General features: G+C 44.4%; 1 protein-coding gene across 1 annotated transcript; it reads right to left on the reverse strand.

Moving 5' to 3' along the window:
- Window positions 1-573: 573 nt before the first annotated feature.
- On the reverse strand, window positions 574-22,264 carry LOC148508311 (D-beta-hydroxybutyrate dehydrogenase, mitochondrial-like). Its single transcript, XM_088444818.1, has 5 exons — window positions 21,921-22,264; window positions 19,984-20,094; window positions 10,642-10,783; window positions 9,555-9,707; window positions 574-1,293 (listed from the first exon to the last, which is right to left on the reverse strand). The coding sequence occupies exons 1-5, from the start codon at window positions 22,134-22,136 to the stop codon at window positions 824-826; spliced, it is 1,092 nt and encodes a 363-aa protein (XP_088300944.1). The 5' UTR covers window positions 22,137-22,264; the 3' UTR covers window positions 574-823.
- Between the last annotated feature and the right edge of the window lie 35 nt (window positions 22,265-22,299).

The following is a 22,299-nucleotide window of genomic DNA, read 5'->3' on the forward strand; positions in this document are numbered from 1 at the left end:
TTCCAAATGAATTGCCTAAATTAGTGAAGATGTGTATTCATGTTTCAACAGACAGAAAACTCTGTCTTCACTATTTTAAATTCCTCCTATTCAGAGTTTAGTCTGCTGTGTACTGCACCATTCTGCCTTAGGACTGCTGTAGCACCTGTACAGGTTCTAATGCTGGCACAATGGGGAGTGCAGAGCCACCAATAGACTGTCTGGGGTTCAAATAGAAATTCACAACTTATCAACTCAGATCCTATAAAACAGATATATAGAAAAGTAACATTTGCATGTTTTGACTAAACTTGAATTGTCACTATTTTGAAGCAAAAAATATATTTTTTTAAAATAATATATATATTTTTCACAAATCCGGAACTCAGATTAGAAAATATACAATTATACTTGCTCACGGAGCCTTCCTTGTGGTGTGGAACCCATTATGTATACAAGCAGCAAGAGGCGGCACTCAGAGGCTTCCAAGCAATGTGAAATTTATTCCACCACCATCAACGTTTCAAGGAGCGTATCCTGATGAGGATACGCTCCTCGAAACGTTGATGTTGGTAGAATAAATTTTACATTACTTGGAAGCGTCCGAGTGCCACCTCTAGCTGCATATTAATATATATGTTTTATTTATTTATACATAAAGCACATAATAAGAGCTTATAAAACAAATTAGTCAATAGAGGAGCCCCACATACATTTTCTTCACTTTTGGGTGGTAAGGCTAGGGAAGCCAGTGACCTACATTTTCCTGCAGCTTACATGGTGCTACACACACACACATTCGTTTTTCAACAATTGCTTGACAATTTATTTTTTTATAGTCTCTTCAGTGAATATAAATCAGGTCTGCTACAGCAGCAGGAAGATGTGACATAATCTGGAGCTTTATCCAGCAGTAGGTGTCGGTGGGATTGTACCGTGTGTATGGGTATTTAGAGCTCAGAGCATCTGTTATTGCATGAAGAACAGCAGTCATATCTTTTATGCCTGAGCTAACAAAGGCTTTCATTTTAGCAACCTGATGAGAGAAATGAGCTTTCCCATAATCCGCACGTACAACTTCTGAGGCGCTCCCCCACATTTCTTCTCCTCGTCTTTCCACTCCCTCCTTGGTGAATATGCCAGTAGCAGCAACAAAGTTTCCAGGCTCAATGGTAATGATCTTCACACCCCACTTGTACATTTCCTGCCTCAGGCAGTCTGAGAAGGCTTCCACTCCATATTTAGAAACACAGTAGCTAGATCGTGATGGACTGCCCATTCTTCCAAGCATGCTAGCCATGAAAACCACTCGACCTCAAGAAGAAAATAAACAAAAAATAAATAAAATAATGCATCCACCAATAAAAGCACTCCAGTAGAGGATAACCACACTGTATTGATAGAGGCTTACTATGTATGTATGTATGTATGTATGTATGTATGTATGAATAACATATGTTGGAAAGAGCAGTGCTAAATTACGGGCCTAATGAACCAGGTACTGACGTTGGGAATGGATGGGAGTGGCTGGTAATTCGGTGGGTGTGGTTTTGCACAGCAAATACAATGATTTAAATATTTTTATTTCAAATATGTATAACGAAATAAAATTTTGTTTTCTAGAACTCTATATAAAGCGACTCCATCATGTTGTGATAAGTATACCTCATTGTGTAATGCAAAGCTGCTTCATCTGATGACCAGTATATCTGCACAGTTCCAACATTATGGAGCCTGTTAGTGAATGGTGGAATTTGAGCCCCATAAACTACAATTTTTGTTGTTTGATCCTTCTACAAAAATAAATGATTTTTAGTGCACAGCATAAGTAGGAGCATGATATCACCTGAAAAAATGCTTATCTGCATATGGTAAAGCACAGGACTGTGTCAAGATTTCTGCAACTACAGAAGAAAGCACATTTACAAGAACAAATGTGACACATGAAAAATACAGTCCCAAGTGATTTGGGACCATGTAGAAAGCCACATGCTGTTTTAAAAGGCAAATTGTAATATATACCCATATTTGCCAATCTTTTGACTGCAGGCAAGTCGGCACTGCAGGGCTTTGGCAGATGTGGCAGAGTCTGGGGACGTGACGTCGCAATCACGTCATCGTGTCCCCTGCCCCCCCCCACTATGCAATGCCGAGATTACCAGAATTGTGGAATGGGGAGTGGAGCCACGATAACGCGATTCAACAAGAATTGAGCTGCCCACCTCACTGGGGAAGTGGGTGGCCGTGTTCCCTGGAAGACTTTGCCACCTTTCAGGGTGGCCAGGAGCGCCACCCGATTTTCGGGTGCCTCCCAGCCATTCCGCGAGGGTAGGAAAGTATGTAATTACCACATTTTCTTGCATAAACACAGTAGTGTTTCTGTTTTGCACTCCTCTGCCACATTTATAATGGATTTATACTGAGAGCATCAAGCAGGATGAACCTCTGCCCTGTGCTACTGCTTTCCTGCACCCCCTCTTGCTGCTCACTCACCTCTGCCTTTTGTTCTACTTTACTACTCCGAGTTTTGTTTTTGTTTTATATATTATTCATTTAATAGATGAAAAAAAAAAATACAATGGAGCCTACACAAAGGCTCTAAGTAACAGAATACAAAATTGACATCTCGTATAATAAATTTTGCTATACATACTATTTTCCTACATATTTTTTGTAGACAAAATTAGAGAGAGAAATAAAAAGCAAAACAGATAGAGAAAAAGCGTGGTGCGGCAGACCACATAGAAGAGAAAGAGAAGAGAGGGGAAAAAAAAAAAATAAAGACGTAAATCCAACTGGACTGCTGTACAATTCCATCTATATCTGTAGAAGCCCCTTATTGGTATGCTAAGGGTGTTTGAAAATTCGAGGTCCATGGATCCCATATTTTAATAAAACTTTTGGAGGAATTGCGTTATATGCTTGTCATATACTACATAGAATATATGTGCCATACCTTAGCTATGATCTCATGTATCATAGAGACTTGGTTGTTGTCCACGTTGTTGCAATACTACAGGTAGCAGCCGAAATAACATGTCTAATAAGTTTGTGTTGGTGAGGAGTGGCATCTGGGGCACAGAGAGGCAATAAAAAATACTGAGGATTAAAGGGGATATTTAACCCAAGGTGTGAAGGAGAAATCTAATTTCCACCCAAAGAGACAAGTTTTGGACAGGACCACCAGGTGTGTAAAAAATTTCCGATATCAGTGCCACATCTCCAACACAAATTTAAAGTATCAGGGAACATTTTATGCAGTCGTGATGGAACATAGGAGCTCATTCAGACCCGCTCGCTAAGATGCAAACTCTCGCTGCTGCCGATGGTATGCAGTGTGTATGTAACACAGACAATTGCTAAGGTAGCGCTAGTACCTATAGGCCCTACCGGGATGCTATCTGTGAGGAAAGAATAGGGGCTCACCTTCCCTAGATAGTTATATCAAAAAGACAAAACCTCCGGCGCTTCCTATAGTGCCAATATACAACTAGGGTATAGTAACGGTGCAAATCGGTAATAATATATAACATATCTTATTACCGATTTGCACTGTGTTACTACACCCTAATTGTATATGGGCACTATAGGAAGCGCCGGAGGTTTTGTCTTTTTGATGGTATGCGGTGTGTATGCATCGCGGTGCGTGCGCATACCTTAACGAAAGTTCACAATGCGTTCGCTTGCTGCGCATAGACAGCCCAGCAGAGTGAGTGACAGTGGAAGCAGTCTGTAGGTGGTAACAGGGGCTGGCCATTAAAAACAGGCGAGTGGAGGTGCAAACGTAGGCGTGCTGAGCAGGTCTGGTGCTAGGCATCTCGGCACCCTGTGCCGTCCAGTGTACCCCCCGCCCCTTCTCTCACAGCGCCCTCCCCCTGTGGTTACATATTTACTACTGCCGGACCTCAACGGTGTTTTAGAGCTGTGCATAATTAAGAGACAGCATCATACTACACGTCACCTGGCTTGTTTTTACACTGAATTGCTAGCAGTGCTTGCAGCAGGGTATAGTCAACCTCAAGCGCTGTGATCGCATCAGATGTTACCCGGTGTACCGACTGTTGCATACACTTCCTGGACATGACGTGCACAAGTGGGCATCTTAAGACAGGCTGGTGGGTGTCTGCATACACTATGTGATCACTCTCTAAGAAATACTGGGCGTGCTAATGTATTGCTGTGCGATTGCACTACCTATGCAATTTGCATACACATCGTGCGAGCAGCTCTGAATCAGCGCTATAGTACCACCTGTAGAAAAGTTTCTAAGCATTTCCTTTTATGCGGACACATAGGGCCAAATGTAATAGGGTGAGAGTTTAGAAAATGTGAGAGATTAGCAGTAAACTCTCACATTGGTTGAGTTTTATCTTCAAAATGGGAAAACATCTGAATGAAATTTTAAATCGTGAGAGTTTTTTAAGTCTAAAAAACATGCAAGTTCGCTCTGTTACTTTGTTTTTGGACTATTACATTGGCAAAGTTTAAATGGTGTCAGAAACTCTCTTTTCTAAACTCTCAAACTATTACATTTGGCCCATAGAGCTAGAAGCTACATTAGCAGAAATATCAGCCCAGTCCTCACTATCTAGGGTTCCATCTATATCCGCCTCCACAACAAATTCATGTGGGTATTTTAAATCAGTGATAAGCTGCCCATCCACTAGGCGAGCTGAAAATGACTGCACAATTACGACATTGTAATCGTGCAGTCGTTTGTCAGTCTGTGATGAGCCTACACTGAACGAGCAGTCGTTCAGTGCAGGCTCATCAATCATCTGCAAACATGCTCAACCTGACATTTTCGTCAGGTTGACCAGCTTGTTTGCATTATGATAGATGTCTTAACGACCAGCGGGCACGCGCATCGATGGTCGTTTTAGACATTTTAGTGAACAATCTTCAAACGATTAATGAACGATAACGACGTCGTTATCGTTCAATTTAATCGCCTAGTGCAGGGGTCTTCAAACTTGGCCCTCCAGATGCTGTGGAACTACACATCCCAGCATGCACTGCACATAGTTTTAGCATGCTGTTATATCAAAAAGGTGGCAGTGCATGCTGGGATGTGTAGTTCCACAGCAGCTGGAGGGCCAAGTTTGAAGACCCCTGGCCTAGTGGATGGGCAGCATAAGATTGTGAGAGCTCTGAGTATAACGTTGAGATAAGACCCTTAGAACTAGTGCCACGAAGGGATAATGATTTGCAGATGGTTAACGATCTACTAATGAGCCGATTTTTCATGGTGGAATGAAAGTGTCTTAGCTGTAAACATTGATAAAAGTGCTTATGTGGTATGTTAAAATTGGCTTGTAAATGTAGGGAATATTGAATCATGGGTAATATCGTTCAGGACCCTAATACCTTTATCTTGCCAGTGCCTAAAAGAAGCAGGACGAAAGCCTGGTAGGAAATCAGGGTTATCGAACAAAGGAACTATGGGGCTTGGATACGGAGCAATGTGAAATCGTCGATTAGCAAAATCCAACATTTCTAAAGAGAGTGATATGACTGGGTGGGCTGACACGAGTTTAGGTCTAGCCAACCGAGGAAGCCATAATGAAGTAGAAAGCGATTCTACTCGGATAGCGTTTGCTTCAAGCAGAACCCATACTCTTTACGATTTTGGTTGTCTCCACATTGAACAAGCCTGGCAGCAAAGTAATAAAGTTTGAAGTTTGAGAGACCTAGATGTAAGTTTATGCAAAATGTCACGTCTGACCCTCGGACGCTTTTTGGACCATATAAATTGGGAAGTAATATGAAGCAAATATTTAAAAACATATGAAGGGATCTGCACCGGTAATGTATGAAATAAATATATTAATCGCGGCAATAGGTTCACCTTAACTGCATCGATCCAACCAATCCACAAAATATAGCAGCCACCCCAGATGTCAATATCTGCCTTAAATTGTGTTAAAAGCTTGGGATAGTTAGCTTGGAATAATTGGTTATAGTCTCACTAAAAATTAACACCTAAATATCTAATATGTCGTCGATGACATTGAAATGGGTAACTACTCTCTAATATAGGTTTAAGATCTCCTGGAATTAAAAGTCCAGAACTTCCGTTTTTTGAGAATTGACTTTGTAACCCGAGTGGTCACCGTATTCTTCAATCTCTTTAAATAGATGAGGGAGAGAAGAAATCGGATTAGAAACAGTCAAGAGATCATCATCAGCGTATAACGCAATTTTATGTTCAACAATATTTACTCTAATACCCTTGATACTGGGATTAGACCGAATTTTAGCTGCCAAAGGCTCAATCACTAGTGCACAAATCAAAAGATACAAGGGACAACCTTGTCTTGTGCCATTGGAGATGTTAAAAGACAGAAACTTTAGGAGCGGCATTAAGTGCAGCAATACTGTCATCGAATCTCCTTCCAAAGCCCATCGATCTGAGGACTCTAAACATAAACAGCCAGGAGATATGGTCAAATGCTTATTCTGCATCTAATCCTAGAACCATAGCAGGAAGCCTTTGACCGTGTATGGAGTGGATCAGATCAATGGATCGTCGGGTGTTATCAGATGCCTGGCGACCAGATATAAACCCCACCTGGTCCAGGTGAATCAGAGAGGGCTTAATATATTTGCTAAAACTTTTGCATATATTTTTAGATCTACTCCAAGTTTTTGCGCACAGTGGCGCTTGTGGGCGTGCAGAGTTTTTAATACATTGGGTTTTTTTTCCTGTCCGGTGGTATGGCATTTACACAAGATGATACAGTACAACCATATTAACTTTAAAACAGCATATGGTTACTGATAATTAGTATTGGGGCTAAAAGTAATCACCATTTTCTTTTTCCTGTTTTATAGCTTATTGATAGGAAAATCCTATGCAATAAACATTATATCTTACTTTTAGAACAGTCATAAATTACTGAAGCCTCAGATAGGTAGCAATAAGTAATCCACAGTGCTAACAAATCCATCCATGCCTCTCATTGCAGACTGTCCCCACAGTGCTAACACATCCATGCCTCTCATTGCAGACTGTCCCCACAGTGCCAATACATCCATGCCTCTCATTGCAGACTGTCCCCACAGTGCTAACATATCCATGCCTCTCATTGGACACTGTCCCCACAGTGCTAACACATCCATGCCTCTCATTGCACACTGTCCCCACAGTGCTAACACATCCATGCCTCTCATTGCACACTGTCCCCACAGTGCCAATACATCCATGCATCTTGTTGCATGTTCCAACAAATATCTCCCAACCTTTTGCTCAGTACCTGCTCCCTTTCTGGTTTACATTACATTTTTGAGTAGGTCCACATTCTTATGGATTCAATATCTTGTACCAGAAAACTTTCCCCTAACCTCCAAATGGTCTGTAGTCAGGAAGCCGGCGGTCGAAATGCCTACCGCCGGCTTCCCGATTGAAATCCTGGCAAGGCAGTAATAGGCGTCTAAATACCGACGCCTATCATCAGCCCCACGCCGAAGTCCTGACGCCCGGCATACCGAACGTAGGTAAGCCTGGCGTCGGGACCTGTTAGCCACGGGGGGACTTAGGGTTAGGCACCCCTAAGGGAGGGTTAGGTTGTATATTTGCACTCTGCAGGGGCTGTGCTAACTTGTTTTTACATAGAACTTTAGTAAAACTTGCAATATGATCTCTATACAGTATCAGGGCTGGGACACAAGGGCAGAAGCTGGAATGCAAATGCTAAAAGTAAACTATGGCACCTAACATTTGTGCGACATTTCTAATTAAGTCAATGGGTACACACTCATTGGCGTTTTAGATGCATTTTTAATGCTACTAAAATTCATATCAAAATTCATGTTTAATATGAATTTTTACAATTGCATTAAACTATTTCACATGGGTTGAAACGCTGCAAACAGTTAAATTTAAAAAGTAGTATTCTGAAAAAAACTACTGCAGCATCAGTAATAACACAAATATATGTGAACTTAATTAGAACAATGATTTTTTTTTTTCACGCTACAGGTGTTAAAAATACATGGTAAATGTAATTCAGATGTCAGCAGGTGTGTACCTGAAAGATCCTGCTGGCTCCTATATCCAAGTGGCTTCTGAATTCCACATTATAGTGCTCACCCAGATGTCGCTTCTAGATCTAACCGACTAGCTTCTTAATCACATACTGTATATTGTGTAAATGAATACCTGCTTTGGGGGCCTATGCATCATTCTGTGCTTTTACATAAAATTATACAGGAAATGGTATGAAGAATTTTATATGGAAAAAAAAGCTCCTTAAAACAGTAGTCTCAACTTCCCAATAAAATTAAAAAGGATAACGACCAGGTTTCAAGAAAGCAACCCACAAAAAGCTACAAATCTGTTAAATGTCTACATTCTTTGTTTTTTATGATAAAGGCACCTATGATTACATATGGTATAAGTCTAGATTTTGTTCAAAGCGGTTCCCTAAGTGGCCTCCCACTGGCATCTAATTTCTACTGATTTTCGTCATCCTAAAAAAAAAAAAAAAGTGTCCACGTAAACACGTTACATATTGTACAGCACCTCCAGTCGTATTTTGTCTTTGCAGGTTTCACAACATAACTTAATTATAAAAGAATGTATGAATAAATTAATCCTTTAATCCCCACAAAGTCTGGGATTTAGCAGTTTAAAATCCTTTAATTCAGTAGTGAGTCAATTTTGGGAGACAACCCGGTTTACAATAAAAGGACACTTTACAATGAAATAGATTTGTATCTTTCTGCCAACCAAAATGATGACAAAATAAAACCCTTTTATTTAACGCACAGTGGAGTCAGTTATGGATTGTGCTGCGCTTTTGAATGTTTCTCAAAAGGAGAGCTATTTCTCAAATTTGGGCGTACCGTGGTGCCAAACCACATCTTCTAAAATTAAAGTGGACATGTCACATGCACACAGCTACCCATTAATCAGATGTCAGACAACATAACTAAACACGTTATGGCACAGTTTTCCCAGCTCCGCCATTACAGTCCAGATTATAAGATATCCATGCAGATGGTTAAATCAGAATGACTGAGATACTAATTAAGTCATCTGTGCTCAAGCATGGATAGTTTTAAAACCTGGACTGTAATGGCAGAGTTTGGGAACCTCTGCTTTATGGCATGTTACATTTACTGTGTGTATAACTGTGTAGTGACTAAATTCACATGCCTCTAAGAAGTTAGCCAAGACATGCATAGTAGACTCCAGAAAAACCATCCCGTAACAAACTATATGAAAAAGTTGGAATTTCAAGAATCTGAAAAATATAATTTAAATAATGCTAAAGATGCCAGTGTATAAAGTAAGCAAGGAAAGGTGTGACTCCGCACAAGACACAAAATAGTTGAGTCAAAGACAGCATGGGATTTCGGTGACCAAAAAAAAAACCCTACTACCTGTAGAAGAGTGTCCTACTGTTGAATCAGTTTGACCTGTCAACACAGGCTCTTATATTGTAAATTAATTTAGTCATCCTACAAACAATGTATTAGGAGAAAACTGCTATACTGTAGATCGAGAGGACAAGTTTTGTTAAAAAAAAATAATAAAAAAAAATGAATAAATCAAACCGAATACTACTTACCTTTACTGTGACGTACTAGCGGCAAGAATGCTTTTGTCACTCTTATAGTTCCCCACAAGTTCACATCTGCTATTTCTTTATATGTGCCCAAACTTGTAAACTCCACTTCTCCAAATGTAGAGATGCCAGCATTATTCACCAAGCCCCACAAACCTGCAAAACAAAAAAAAAAAAACCACACAGGAGCTGATTCAGGGCCGCTCGCAAGTGGCCCGATGGTAATGCACTGCGCATGCGCCGCGTCCAGCGTGCGTGAGTCCCGCTGAGCGACTGAAATTCAGTCGCTACAGGGCTCGCTACAAAATGGGGCGGCTGTCGATGGTGAGTGACAGCTCGCCCCATTTTGTGGGTGGGTGGCTGAACAAACGCAGGCATTCCCTTAAGAACGCCTGGAGTTTGTTGGGAGGGGTTACTGACATCACTACTGATGACAGTAGTGGACTTCCTGCTCTATTAGAGCAGGAAGCCCACTCGGGCTTGCGGCAACTATACCCTACCCGAGGCTCTCGTCGCAAGCCTGATGGTCGCGATAACCGCGATGGTCTCCTGCCCACTCACACAAGCTGTGGGTGGTCTCCCACAGCTTTGTGAGCAGCCGGAGATTTAAAAAAAAAAAAAAAAAAACGCCCAATTTCAGAGCGAGCGCCCGCCCGCCAGCAGCGAGCGGCTCTGAATCAGGGCCATAGTGCACCGTGAGCTGTATTTTATTGATATTGACTTTATCTAGTTTATAGTCAGGATAGATTTTCAGTACTGATGAACAGGTGTTTCTGTGTAGATGATGCCCTGCAATACTGTATATTATAAATATTGCATCATAAGTATGTACAACATACATGTAGTTTGTGTGAATATTGTGGGTGTAGTGGCAATTCTTCTAGTAATCTACATAACAGTTTCCTAGACAACCCAGCACCACTAAAGAAATGGATGTGTATGTTTCAAAACTATTAAAGCTGCTTCTGCTCCTCCACCTTCTACCTCCACGCTCAGGTTATCCATCTCCCCATTAAATTGCAGACATGCAGCAGCCAGTTTTGCTTGTTAACACTCTGAAAAACCGCACTGTACAGTATGTAAATTATACCTTTATCAGGGTCCTCAAGGTGCTTCCTTACAAACTCCACAGCTTGGTTAACTTCCTCCTCACTGCAGACATTCATTTGAAGCACTCTCATGCGGTTACAATGGAAACTTTCCAGCTCCTGGGCACCATCACCGTTCTTATCCTGCATTACAGGTGTGTTGGAATAAGATGGGCCACTGTGCATGGTGAAATTTGCAGCCACAATTCATTGTTCTATGTACAAAATATTATATCTGTGTGTAGCCAAATTGGCCACAGATATGGTAATTTGAAGCAGATTGATACGTCCAGATTTCACAGAGGTTCAATACATATTACAATAAATTTTCTATTAGCTTTTACTTACTGTACTCTGGAAATTAATGGATGTTTAGTCTGAGGACACCTTTAAATATCCTTCAGTATTACAGTGCTTCAAGTGCTTAGATATCAGCAAAAAGCATGGTCATTTTTGGTTCTATGCACTAATAATCGCAGCACTGCCGCGATTATTATGTATTCATCTCGCCAGGAATATTTTAATTTTTAATTAAAAATATCCTGGTTATGTACAACAGGGAACTAGATTGTAAGCTCCTAGTAACAGGGTCCTCCTCCCCACTATCTCACAGCCTTCTTTCTCTAGCACTTTTATTACAGCCTTCACCTTCCCAGCTGTATTGTGTATGGAGAATTGTGTTGCTAATTGTTACTTGTGTTCGGTTTATAATTTGGTTACTGTATTGTAATGTAATGTTCTGTGTACCCATTACTGTATGTACGGTGCTGCGGACCACTTGTGGCGCCCTATAAATTAAATGTAATAATAATAACTCACAGGGACAGCGGTTGCAGTAGCCGCTGTTCCTACGAGTTATATCATCGGCATTTAGCAGAAGTCTTTCACTGAAGTGAGAGACTTTCCCGGGGGAAGCTGACACTGTGCATGCGCACAAAATCAGCTTCCGGGACTGGCCGGGGGCGAGATCGAAAGATCTCTCTCCTGCACCGGGAGCCCCCATAGGCAAACAGTAGTTTACACCATCTGAAGATGGTGTAAACTTCCGGGGCTAATCTCCGTAAAGCTTCGCTTTTTGGAGTTTAGTATTTAGGCGACAGATCGTAGTCCCCATTGACAATAATGAGGACTGCGATCTGCAGCGTTAATTTGCACTTTGTACTAATGGCACAATGCAGGGGATTTCACAGAAATCTCAGACATAGGAACAATACATACAATTATGCAGAAACTACAGTTTCTGCATAATTTTATGTACAAAATGGCTCGATACATAGGGCTTCATTCAGAGGCGGCCGTACGGTCTACGACCGCCTCTATGTTTGTCCAGTGCGCATGCGCACGAGGGAGCCGGCTCCTTCGTGCGCATGCGCGAGACCCGCTACGACCGACAGCGCCGGTCGTAGCGGGTCTCTTTCCAAAGGGGGCGAGCTGTCGATGTTGATTGACAGCTCGCCCCGTTTGGAAGGCGGGCCGGGGGGGTGGCAGCCCAAACAGAGACGTTCCCATGGGAACGCCTGCCGTTTAGGGGAGGCCCCACTGACATCACTAGTGATGTTAGTGGAGAGCTTCCGACTCTGACAGAGCCAGAAGCTCTCCGGGGCTTACGACAAGTGAGACCCTACCCTAGGGTCTCGTCGTAAGCCCCGATGGTCGCGATGGTCTATGACCATTGCGACCATCACTCTAGCGGTCGTTAGAGCTGTGGGTGTAAACCCACAGACTAACGACCGAAACAGAGGCGGCCGGTCAGGATGCAAGCGGCCGCCCAGTTTCTGAGCGACCGCTTGCATCCTCCGACCGCCTCTGAATGAGGGCCATAGACCCCTTAGCGTGCTGCGTGTTATGTCGACATGATAATGACGACATCATTGAAATGTCAATATATTTGCATATCAAGAGTGACCATGTGTACACAGATGACATGTTGACATGAAAGAATGTCAACCTAATGTCCCTGGTGGTCCAGCGGTCACTAACTTGGTACTGATGAATGCGGCGGCTCCAACGCAGATTCTGTGCCCACCGGTCATGTGATCATCACTTCCGGAGCAAACTTCTAAGAGAGCAGCAGTATTTTAATGCTATCCCTAATCCCAAACCCTCTCCCAAGTGCCTAACCCCACATCCCTCTTAGCAGCCTAACCCGAGCCCTCCTGGAAACGCTTATTCGTAACAGTCAGTATTTTGAAAATGCTGACACTTCACGCTGCGACATTTCAGATGTGGCCATTGCGTATATGTCAACATTCTAAGGATGTTGAACCATGTTGAGATTGTGGTGTTGACATTATGTCAATATTTATTTATTTTATTTAGTCACATTTATTTATTCTGTGCCAGCATATTCTGTAATGCTCTGCAATAGTTAAATGTCCGTATATCCAGCACCACTCTGTAACATAATGTGCTGTATACTCGTCATTGACTGTGGCATTGTGGATTTGGACGAACAGTGGGGGCAGCAGAGGGCGAGAAAACTAATTTTACTGCATACTACCCACGAGCAGTACATATTTATCTTTTAACTTTAGTGCAGGAAACCCCCCAAAATAAGCCTTGTTTTCCCATGTCACTAACTGCAATATTTAGTGCCTTTTTATAGGGAACAACCAAATCTACAAAACTATGAGCTCAATACAGTTAGGCGCGACTATGTCATCCCCACGTGTAAGTGCGGCTATATGCCCAACTTGCAGTACCACCGGACTCATGGATAGGGCTACATACAAAAATTCACTTGTCTGGGGCAAGACTGGGCCACAAGAGGGGGGAGAGTTCTGCAGCTGCTGGTGTCTCTACGCTGTTGCAACAGCAACTCCCTCCCCTCCCTCCTAATTGAACTGAGTCCTTAGTGTGCGATTCTGCTTACAAAAAAAATGGGATTTTGGTACCTACCGGTAAATCCTTTTCTCTGATTCCACAGGGGACACTGGAGGTGCTTACGCTGGGGTACAGAGGCGTGGATAACTGGAGCTGGCACTTTAAAATAATCTAGAAGTGTGAAGCTCCTCCCCCTCTATGCCCCATCAGCCCTCAGTTTAGAAAATGAAGACCGAGAGGAGATGGAGAACAAGCGGAGTAAAAGGGAGAGAAGAACACACAATAATCAAAACATACAACATACGGAACAAACCGAACAGGCAGGCGAAGAGCGCTGAGGTGGGCGAATCAGAGAAAAGGATTTACCGGTAGGTACCAAAATCCCATTTTCTCTTTCATCCACTAGGGGACATTGGAGGTGCTTACGCTGGGGACGTCCCAAAGCTTTCCCCATGGGCGGGAGCGCTCTGCGGCACCTGCAGAACTAGGCGGCCAAAACGGTATGCCGAAACAGCGAACGTATCAAATTTGTAAAACTTGACAAACGTCTGAACTGAAGACCAAGTGGCCGCACGGCACAATTGTGACGTGGAGACTCCCCTACCGGCCGCCCATGACGCACCCACAGAACGTGTGGGATGAGCCGAAATGGACGAAGGAGGCCGGCGGTCGGCATTAACCTAAGCCTGATGAATGTCAGCCGGATCCAACGTGCCAAAGTCTGCTTAGACGCTGGCCAACCCCTCCGAACCGCATCATAGAGAACAAAAAACTACTCAGACTTACGGAGGGAAGCAGTCCTATCAACATAGATGTGGAGAGCTTCAACCACATCCAAGGTAGAAGAACCACCAGAGTCCTCCACCCAAGATGGTACCACAATAGGCTGATTAATATGAAAAGCCGACACTACCTTGGGAAGGAAGGCGGCTACCTTCCGGAGTTCCACCCTATCAGCATGAAACAGAAGGTAAGGTGGCTTATAGGACAGAGCACTCAATTCAGAAACTCTACGAGCCGATGCTAGAGCCAGGAGGAGGACCGTCTTCCAAGACAAGTACTGAATATCAACCTCTTCCAAAGGTTCAAACATGGACGACTGAAGAAACAGAAGCACCAAGTTCAAGACCCAGGGAGCTATCGGAGGTACAAAAAAAAAAAAAGAGGCTGCAAACGCAAGACTCCCTGAAGAAACGTCTGCACCTCAGGAATGAGGGCCAATTGCCGTTGAAAGAAAATGGAAAGGGCAGAAACCTGCACCTTTAAAGTTCCAAGACGAAGGCCAGAATCCAGACCAGGCTCTGGATTTAATATGAATTTGCATAAGGCTGGTTACACACCTGAATAATATCGGCCTGATTTGACCAAATTGGAACCACAAATAGGGCATATCGTGCAGTGTGTATGCCTGATTTCTGCACTCCCGCAGTCGCATGCGATATCATGTGATTGCCCGTGCTGCACAGTCAATCACACGATATTGCATGTGAGGCTGTACATATTAATGAGAAAAGAGAAAAAAAAAACCCAGAAACCGGGACACCGAAAAGTCATAGAGGGAAGATCCCGACTGGAACACCACAAGATATAAGAACGCCAGAGGCGATGATAATGCGCAGCCAAAACTGGTTTCCTAGCACGTAGCATGGTGGGAATAACAGAGTCTGGGATTCCTCTTTATCTTAGGACAACGGTTTCAAGAGCCACCCCGTTAAACGCAGTTACGCTAGGTTGGAGTGTATGAAAGGACCCTGCTGCAGCAGATCCGGGCGCAGAGGAAGGGGCCACGGATCGTCTGCCAATAGGAACCGAAGGTCCGAGAACCAACTTCTCCAAGGCCAGTGCGGAGCCCACGAGAATGACAGAGGCTGACTCGTGTTTTATCCTTTTTTAGCAGTCGAGGAAGAAGTGGAATCGGAGGAAAATTGTCAACGAAGTCATAGATCCACGGAACTGTCAGAGCGTCTACTGCCACTGCCTGCGGATCTCAAGTTCTTGACACGTATACCAGGAGCTGATGATTCAATCGTGACGCCATGAGGTCCACCTGAGGACATCCCCATCGACGTATCAGCGCTTTGAACACATCTGGATGAAGCTTCCATTCCCGGGATGGATATCCTGGCGGTTTAGGTAATCTGCTTCCCAGTTGTCCACACCCGGGATGAATACCGCCGACAGGATTACTGACTGGCTCTCGGCCCACCTGAGAACCTGAGTTACTTCTCACATGGCCCTGCGACTCCAAGTCCCTCCTTGGCGGTTGATGTACGCGACGGCCATCGCGTTGTCAGACTGAACTCTTACCGGAAGAGTTCTTAGAAACTCTGTTGCTTCTATCAGAGCATTGTAGATCGCTCTGAGTTCCAACACATTTATGGGCCACTTTTGTTCTAGAGGGGACCATCGACCCTGTAAATGATAATCAAGGACTACAGCTCCCAATCCTCGAAGGCTGGCATCCGTTGTTACGATGATCCAGTCCCACACTCCGAATCTCCGGCCCGCAAGATGATTGTTGGATTGTGTCCACCAGAGAAGGGCCACTCTGGTAGCTGGGCTCAGACGGATCTGGCAATGTAGGAGCAGATGAGACCCTGACCCCTGTGTTAGTAGGTCCAGCTGAATCACCCTGGAGTGTAACCGCCCGAACTGTAGTGCCTCGAAGGCCGCTACCATCCCCAGGAGACGCAGACAAAGAAGGAGGGACACCCTCTTTGGTCTGAGGACCAGCTGAACTAACAACCGGATATCCCGGGCCTTGTCTACTGGAAGGAAGATCCTCTGTGATGCCGTATCTAAGATCATGCCCAGAAACAAGAGCTTCTGGGACAGATTGAGATTTGATTTCTTGAAGTTTATTATCCAATTGTGTTGGAATGTGGTTCCCAGATGGGAATGTGGAGATAGGCATCCGTGATATCCAGGGATAATAGAAACTCTCCTGGTTCCAAGCTCGCAATAACTGACTGCAGAGACGCCATTTGGAACAGATACATCTTCAGATACAGGTTCAATGACTTGAGGTTCAAGATGGGCCTGACCGAACCATCCGGTTTGGGTACTACAAACAGGTTAGAGTAAAACCCCATACCTCATTGATGTTCTGGAACCGGAACTAGCACAGATGATACTACTAGAGACTGGATAGCCTCCTGTAGAACCCTGGCCTTGTCTGCAGGTATTGGCAGACTTGTAGTGAAGAACCGAGGTGGAGGGGGGACCTCGAAGTCTATTCGGTACCCCAGGGAAATTAGTCTGCGGATCCACGGTTCTGGCGACGCCTGGTTCCAAACTTGTTGAAATCTTTGCAGTCGGGCTCCCACTGTAGGTGGTCCCAGGTGGGACGGAAGACCGTTATGCCACCTGTTTCTCAGCTGGCTTAGGCTCCTGTCTACGTGCAACCGTGTGTGGGCGGCCTCTACTCTGTCGCCTCTTGCTTGGGAGGGAGCCCCTCTGGCTCTCCTACGAAAGGAAAGTGGCGCACGAAAGGAATGAAACGAAGGTCCAGCGTAAGCTCTTCTGGGAGCCGGTGCAGTTTACGGGAGGAAGGAAGATTTACCCCCCCGTGGCCTGGGATATACAGTTGTCTAATTCCGGGCCAAACAGCATGTCGCCATTGAATGGTTAACCCTCCACCGCACGCTTGGATTCTGCGTCCGCATGCCAGGCGCGCAACCAGAGGGCTCTGCGTCCCGAAATAGCAGAAGCAGATATGCGAGCACTAATCTGACTAATATCTTTTGACGCTTCTCCCAGGAAAACTGCAGACTCACGATGTGTTCTGTTAGTATGCGTAACCTGCTCTGGAAGTACCAGAGTCCAAACCTGTAATCAACTGGTCAGCCCAGCAAACCACAGCCTTGTTAACCCAAGCAGTAACAAGGGTGGGCCTAAGCTGAGCACCCGCTGCAGTATAAATAGATCTTAACGTTGTCTCCAATTTACGATCCGAAGGATCTTTTAGTACTGTGGCTCCCGGTACTGGGAGTGCCTTAGAGAGACAGACGCATCAACTGGAGGGAGCGTTTCCCACTTCTCCCTCATGGATGATGGAAAAGGGTAGCTAGAAGGAAACCGGCGCGGAATTTGGAACAGTTTATCCGGTTGCTTCCATGCCACTGAGAGCTGCTGTTGAAGATGCAGCGAGAACGGAAAAACCGCCGAACTCTTTGGTTGTTCATGAAATAATTCAAACTCCTGGGATGCAGGAATAATATCCTCAGGTAAGTTAAGGATTTTTCTGACCGCCAAAATTAAAGATTCCACCCCGGGAGAGGTGGACTCTAACTCTAGAGGGGTATCGTCCTATAATGCTTCCTCCAATTCCCCTTCCTCAGTATCCTCCGTAGCGAGGAATTCCTCGTCAGACTCTTCTGACTGGAGTATAGTCGATAAAGGACGCTTTTGTGTCGGTCCCTGTAAGGAAGTGGAGGGTGCGGACACAGCCGTACCCATTACCTGTACCACGGTGTCTAGAGACTTGGTTAGCCCAGCAACCCCGGGAGGCTGAGACTTGCGTGCCTCAGCTAACTCAGAGGTTAAATCCGTGATTACTCCTACCATGTCAGCGGCCCATGTAGGTGCAGGTGAGGCAGCATTAGCCACAGGTGGATCAATTGCTATACAAGCATCGCATAACGTGGACCCAGCCGCATGCGGCTTGGATAGTTTGTTGTTACACCTAGAACAAACAAACATCTTTTGAGACGCTTTTGTTCTGTTTGACATGGATACACACAGTCACCACACACAGAGGGACATACAGAAGTAAAGAAAAAAACAGAAGGCTGGCTTGGGACACAGAGGAGGAGCACACCCCACTCCCTTCCCACAGATCAGATTCCCTGCACCCCCAGTGTATTATGCACAGCCTCTGTACCGGAGCCTTCTGTGCTTAAATTGTAGCTTTTTAGCCAGGAATGGGGAGCAAAAGAATCCAGCCTTCAGTTCTGCTGCACTCTTCCTGGATAAGGGAGAGATACAGGCATGAAACAGTTAACAAACGGCAGCCACGCTGTTACTACAGCCGCTTGCCGCGTATAGTGGAGAGACAGCCCGCGCTGCTTAGGCTCTGCCCCCTTCTTCGTGCCTTAAGGGCTCCATTATGGCTGCTATGTGGTCCATCCCCCCTCCCCTCCGCGCTACCCGCATGTATCAGCGGGGAGAGGGGAGAAGCAGGGAGCCGCGTGTATCAGCGGGGAGAGGGAAGAAGCAGGGAGCCGCGCGTGTAGCGCTGTGTACACACAGCTTCCCTTAGACAGCGCAGGGCAGCACCGACAGCGGGCTTCCATTACACAGCACACAGATGTAGCGCTGTTTAACTGTGCTATGCACACACTAACACAGCGCAGCATGCTGTGTTAGCGCTGGGCAGCGGGGCAGGAGCCGGGGGATGCGCAGCTTGTTACTCACTGCGTGTCCCCTGTAGTCTCTCTCGGCAGGTCAGCAGTCTTCTCTTCTTGTTGTGAAGACCTGCTGTGGCGGTAAGGAGCTGTCAGAAGCTCTTGTAATGAGCCCTGTGCACTCCTTCCTGGTGTTTGCTAAAACACCAGGGCGCCAGGTACCCGGACCCCACCTTTTAGATAGGTGGCGAAGGGTACCTATAGGAGTGTAAAAGATGCTTTTAAATAAAAAAAAATTAAATAAAATAAATGTATTTGCTGGAGCACAGCATAATGTGACCAGCTCCATGAGGCACATTTTCTAAACTGAGGGCTGATGGGGCATAGAGGGGGAGGAGCTTCACACTTCTAGATTATTTTAAAGTGCCAGCTCCAGTTATCCACGCCTCTATACCCCAGCGTAAGCACCTCCAGTGTCCCCTAGTGGATGAAAGAGAAATAAAGGGTAAAGCAAAGAAAGGTTAATCTGGAACAGACATTTATAAGCCTAATCATTATCAGACCAGCACTTTTACAAAGCCTCATTTTCTTTCTCAGCTCCAGCACTTTTCAGCTCACACGGACCAAAGGTCTGAAGCTCAGTTACTTGGATGAATAACTAAATTCACATACTAATCTTACCAAGAATCCAGCTCAGCCCCTTCTTGTTAGCATATAAATATATACCAGATAACTGTTAGAAGGAACATGGCAAGTGGTAACACAACAATGTCCATGTAATTCTAGCACAAAATCAGTTTCTTTCTCCTCCCCGACAGTGGATTTAAATAATCCTGTCCTGCAAAATAAAACTGTGCAAATGTTCCAGGGGCAGTTAGCAGTAAGTACCCTGATCCACCCCACTCCCGCTACAACATTTGTGAACAATTGCAGAAGCAGGCATCTTGTCCCACTTCAAACATTTGATCTTTTGTAGGTTTGAAAATAAACCATATGGGGGTAGATTTACTAAAGCTTCTAAAACAGACAGGTGGTGGTTATGCCAGACTCTAGCTATCATTTGTCTATTGCATTCTAGAAAATGATATAATCTAATAGGTTTCTATGGGCAACACCACCACTTCTGTGTTCTAAGCTTTAGCACAAAATGACTACCATCATATTGATAGTACTCACCTTTAGTAAACAACCTGCAAATACTGTAAATCCTAAATTGTGCAAGTGTTTTGCCAAGGCCAACCCAAAACCTGTGTCACAGCCTGTGATTAGGACGGCTTTCCCTTGCACCTGAATGACAGAGAAAGAAAGAAAAATGTGTACTTGGTTATCAGTCATAAAAAACTCTACTCAACTACCCTACATACATCATTAGACGTTAGCCTTCATTGATAATATTACATAGAAATGCAATAACTGCATCCAGGTTAAACATATTTCTACCTCTTTTTAACTGATCATTTATTAAAGTACATAGTAAAATCAGAGTACTAAGCATTGCCAGTCTCATTAATGCCTCAGTATTAAGAACTCCTAATTCAGACAAAATTGATAATGTCAAACCATGTAACCATGCAGTACAGCAGATGGCTGATATATCGTTCATCTGCTGGCATGTCCAGGCGACCCGCCGATTGCCCGTGCACATGCTGCAGGGACCAGGCGGAGACTGACACCTCAACTGGGCGGACAAATTTAAATGCCCGCCCATTTGCCTGTCAAGCCCGGGAACATCGGGCAGACGATTGGCAAGTGTGTATACCAGTGGTTCCCAAACTGGGTGCCGTGGCACCCTGGGGTGCCTCGGGGAACTTGCAGGGGTGCCTCAGGTTGATAGGCACTGGTTTTGCCTATCAAAATAAATGGACAAACAGAAGTGCAGCCCTGTCAACTATCACATAACTGAACATAAAGGGTGCCATATAAGCACAATTTACTGCATTTAAATTTTGCTGAATTTCTCAATAAGAAACTTTTGCCCTAGGGGTGCCGTGGAAAAATGCTGATACTCTAGGGTGCAGTGATTCGAAAAAGTTTGGGAACCACTGGTGTATACACTTACCAAAAGTCAGATGGGTCGGCAGGTCGAACAGCATGCATCTAGATAGGGTGGACGCCTCAACTAGCACGATATACATTTGACACATTTCAGAAATTATTAAAAGCAGCAAACATCAATTGTAATGACATGATAGCAAGTGAGGGATCATAAAAATTAATAAGTTCAGCTTTCAGAGTTCTGGTTTTCGGTCCCTAACTATACTACATAGGGGTATGATCCCATTTGCAGTTTTAGTGCACTTTGCTGAATGCATGAAGGTTGAGAATAAAATGTGTTTATCCCAGATTAATAATCCCTATCAGATAAAAAGAGAAATGAGCACAGATTAGTTTTATTTTCGTATGCGTTTATTCTTAATGCAATAGGTAAATATTCACTATGGACCCTAAGGCAGGAGTAGTAAGGATGTGGAATTGGTAAAAGTTATTTTGATTGGAACATGGAGATGGACAGAAATAAAAAAGTGCATCACACAGCAACAAGCTTGTACAGTGAGCGTTGTAATGTTCTGACCAGAGAAAATAAGCAAAACCTGTAAAATCGCACATGGTAAAAAGAAACACTTCTGTCAAAAGTAAAAAAAAATAGAGAAAATTAAATGTAAAGTTTTCAATGCAGAGCTAGGACAGTGAGAAGGATCTGTGTGTGTGTATGACACCACTCTCCACATAGTAGTCTGCTGTCTGGAAGCAGATTGACCCTATAGTGCTAGAAGTACAAGTTCTGTATAGACCAGAGTTTCTCAACATCCGCATTACAGCGCAGGTTGTAAGGATATCCATGCTTGAGCTCAGGTGATTTCATTAGTACCTTAGTCAATTTGATTTAACCTTCTAGACTCAAGCATTGATAGCTTTAAAACCTGGACTGTAATGGCTGAGTTTGGAAAACTCTGGTATAGATAATAACTGTGTGTACGGTACAGTACCACACTGACAAAGTGCCCTTTACAGCATTAAGACTGACAGAACAGCTATTGCAGTTGCCTGTAACAACCCATGGTGCCATCTGGCAGCATATAATAATACAATATATGATTTATGGTATTACTCACTGGTAGGGTGCCCCTGGGCAGGCATGGCATGGCCACAGACAGCACTATCACAAAGTACAGGAATACAATGGCATGTGACGCGTTATCATAAGGGAACCCCAAACACCTGAACAGCAGCTTCAGAGCCTCTGGGAGCAGGAAACCCAGAGCCAAGGTCAGTCCCAGGGAGAGCAGCACTAGGAACACTGACGCCCTGGTCGCAGGGAGAGCCATCATCCCCTAGCCTAGCCGCCCTCTGCTCTGCTAAGGAAGGAGGGCACTACAGATACAGTCACACACACACACGGCTAGCACTGCTGCTGCCATCATACGGGGAGGAGGAGCCAGCCGGCAGCTTTGCTGTGCCTGTAATGCATATTATATCACTTCCGAGGGAGCC

Source organism: Taudactylus pleione, unplaced genomic scaffold, assembly GCF_031769625.1.
Source record: "Taudactylus pleione unplaced genomic scaffold, aTauple2 ptg000372l, whole genome shotgun sequence".
Taxonomy (NCBI): Eukaryota; Metazoa; Chordata; class Amphibia; order Anura; family Myobatrachidae; genus Taudactylus; species Taudactylus pleione.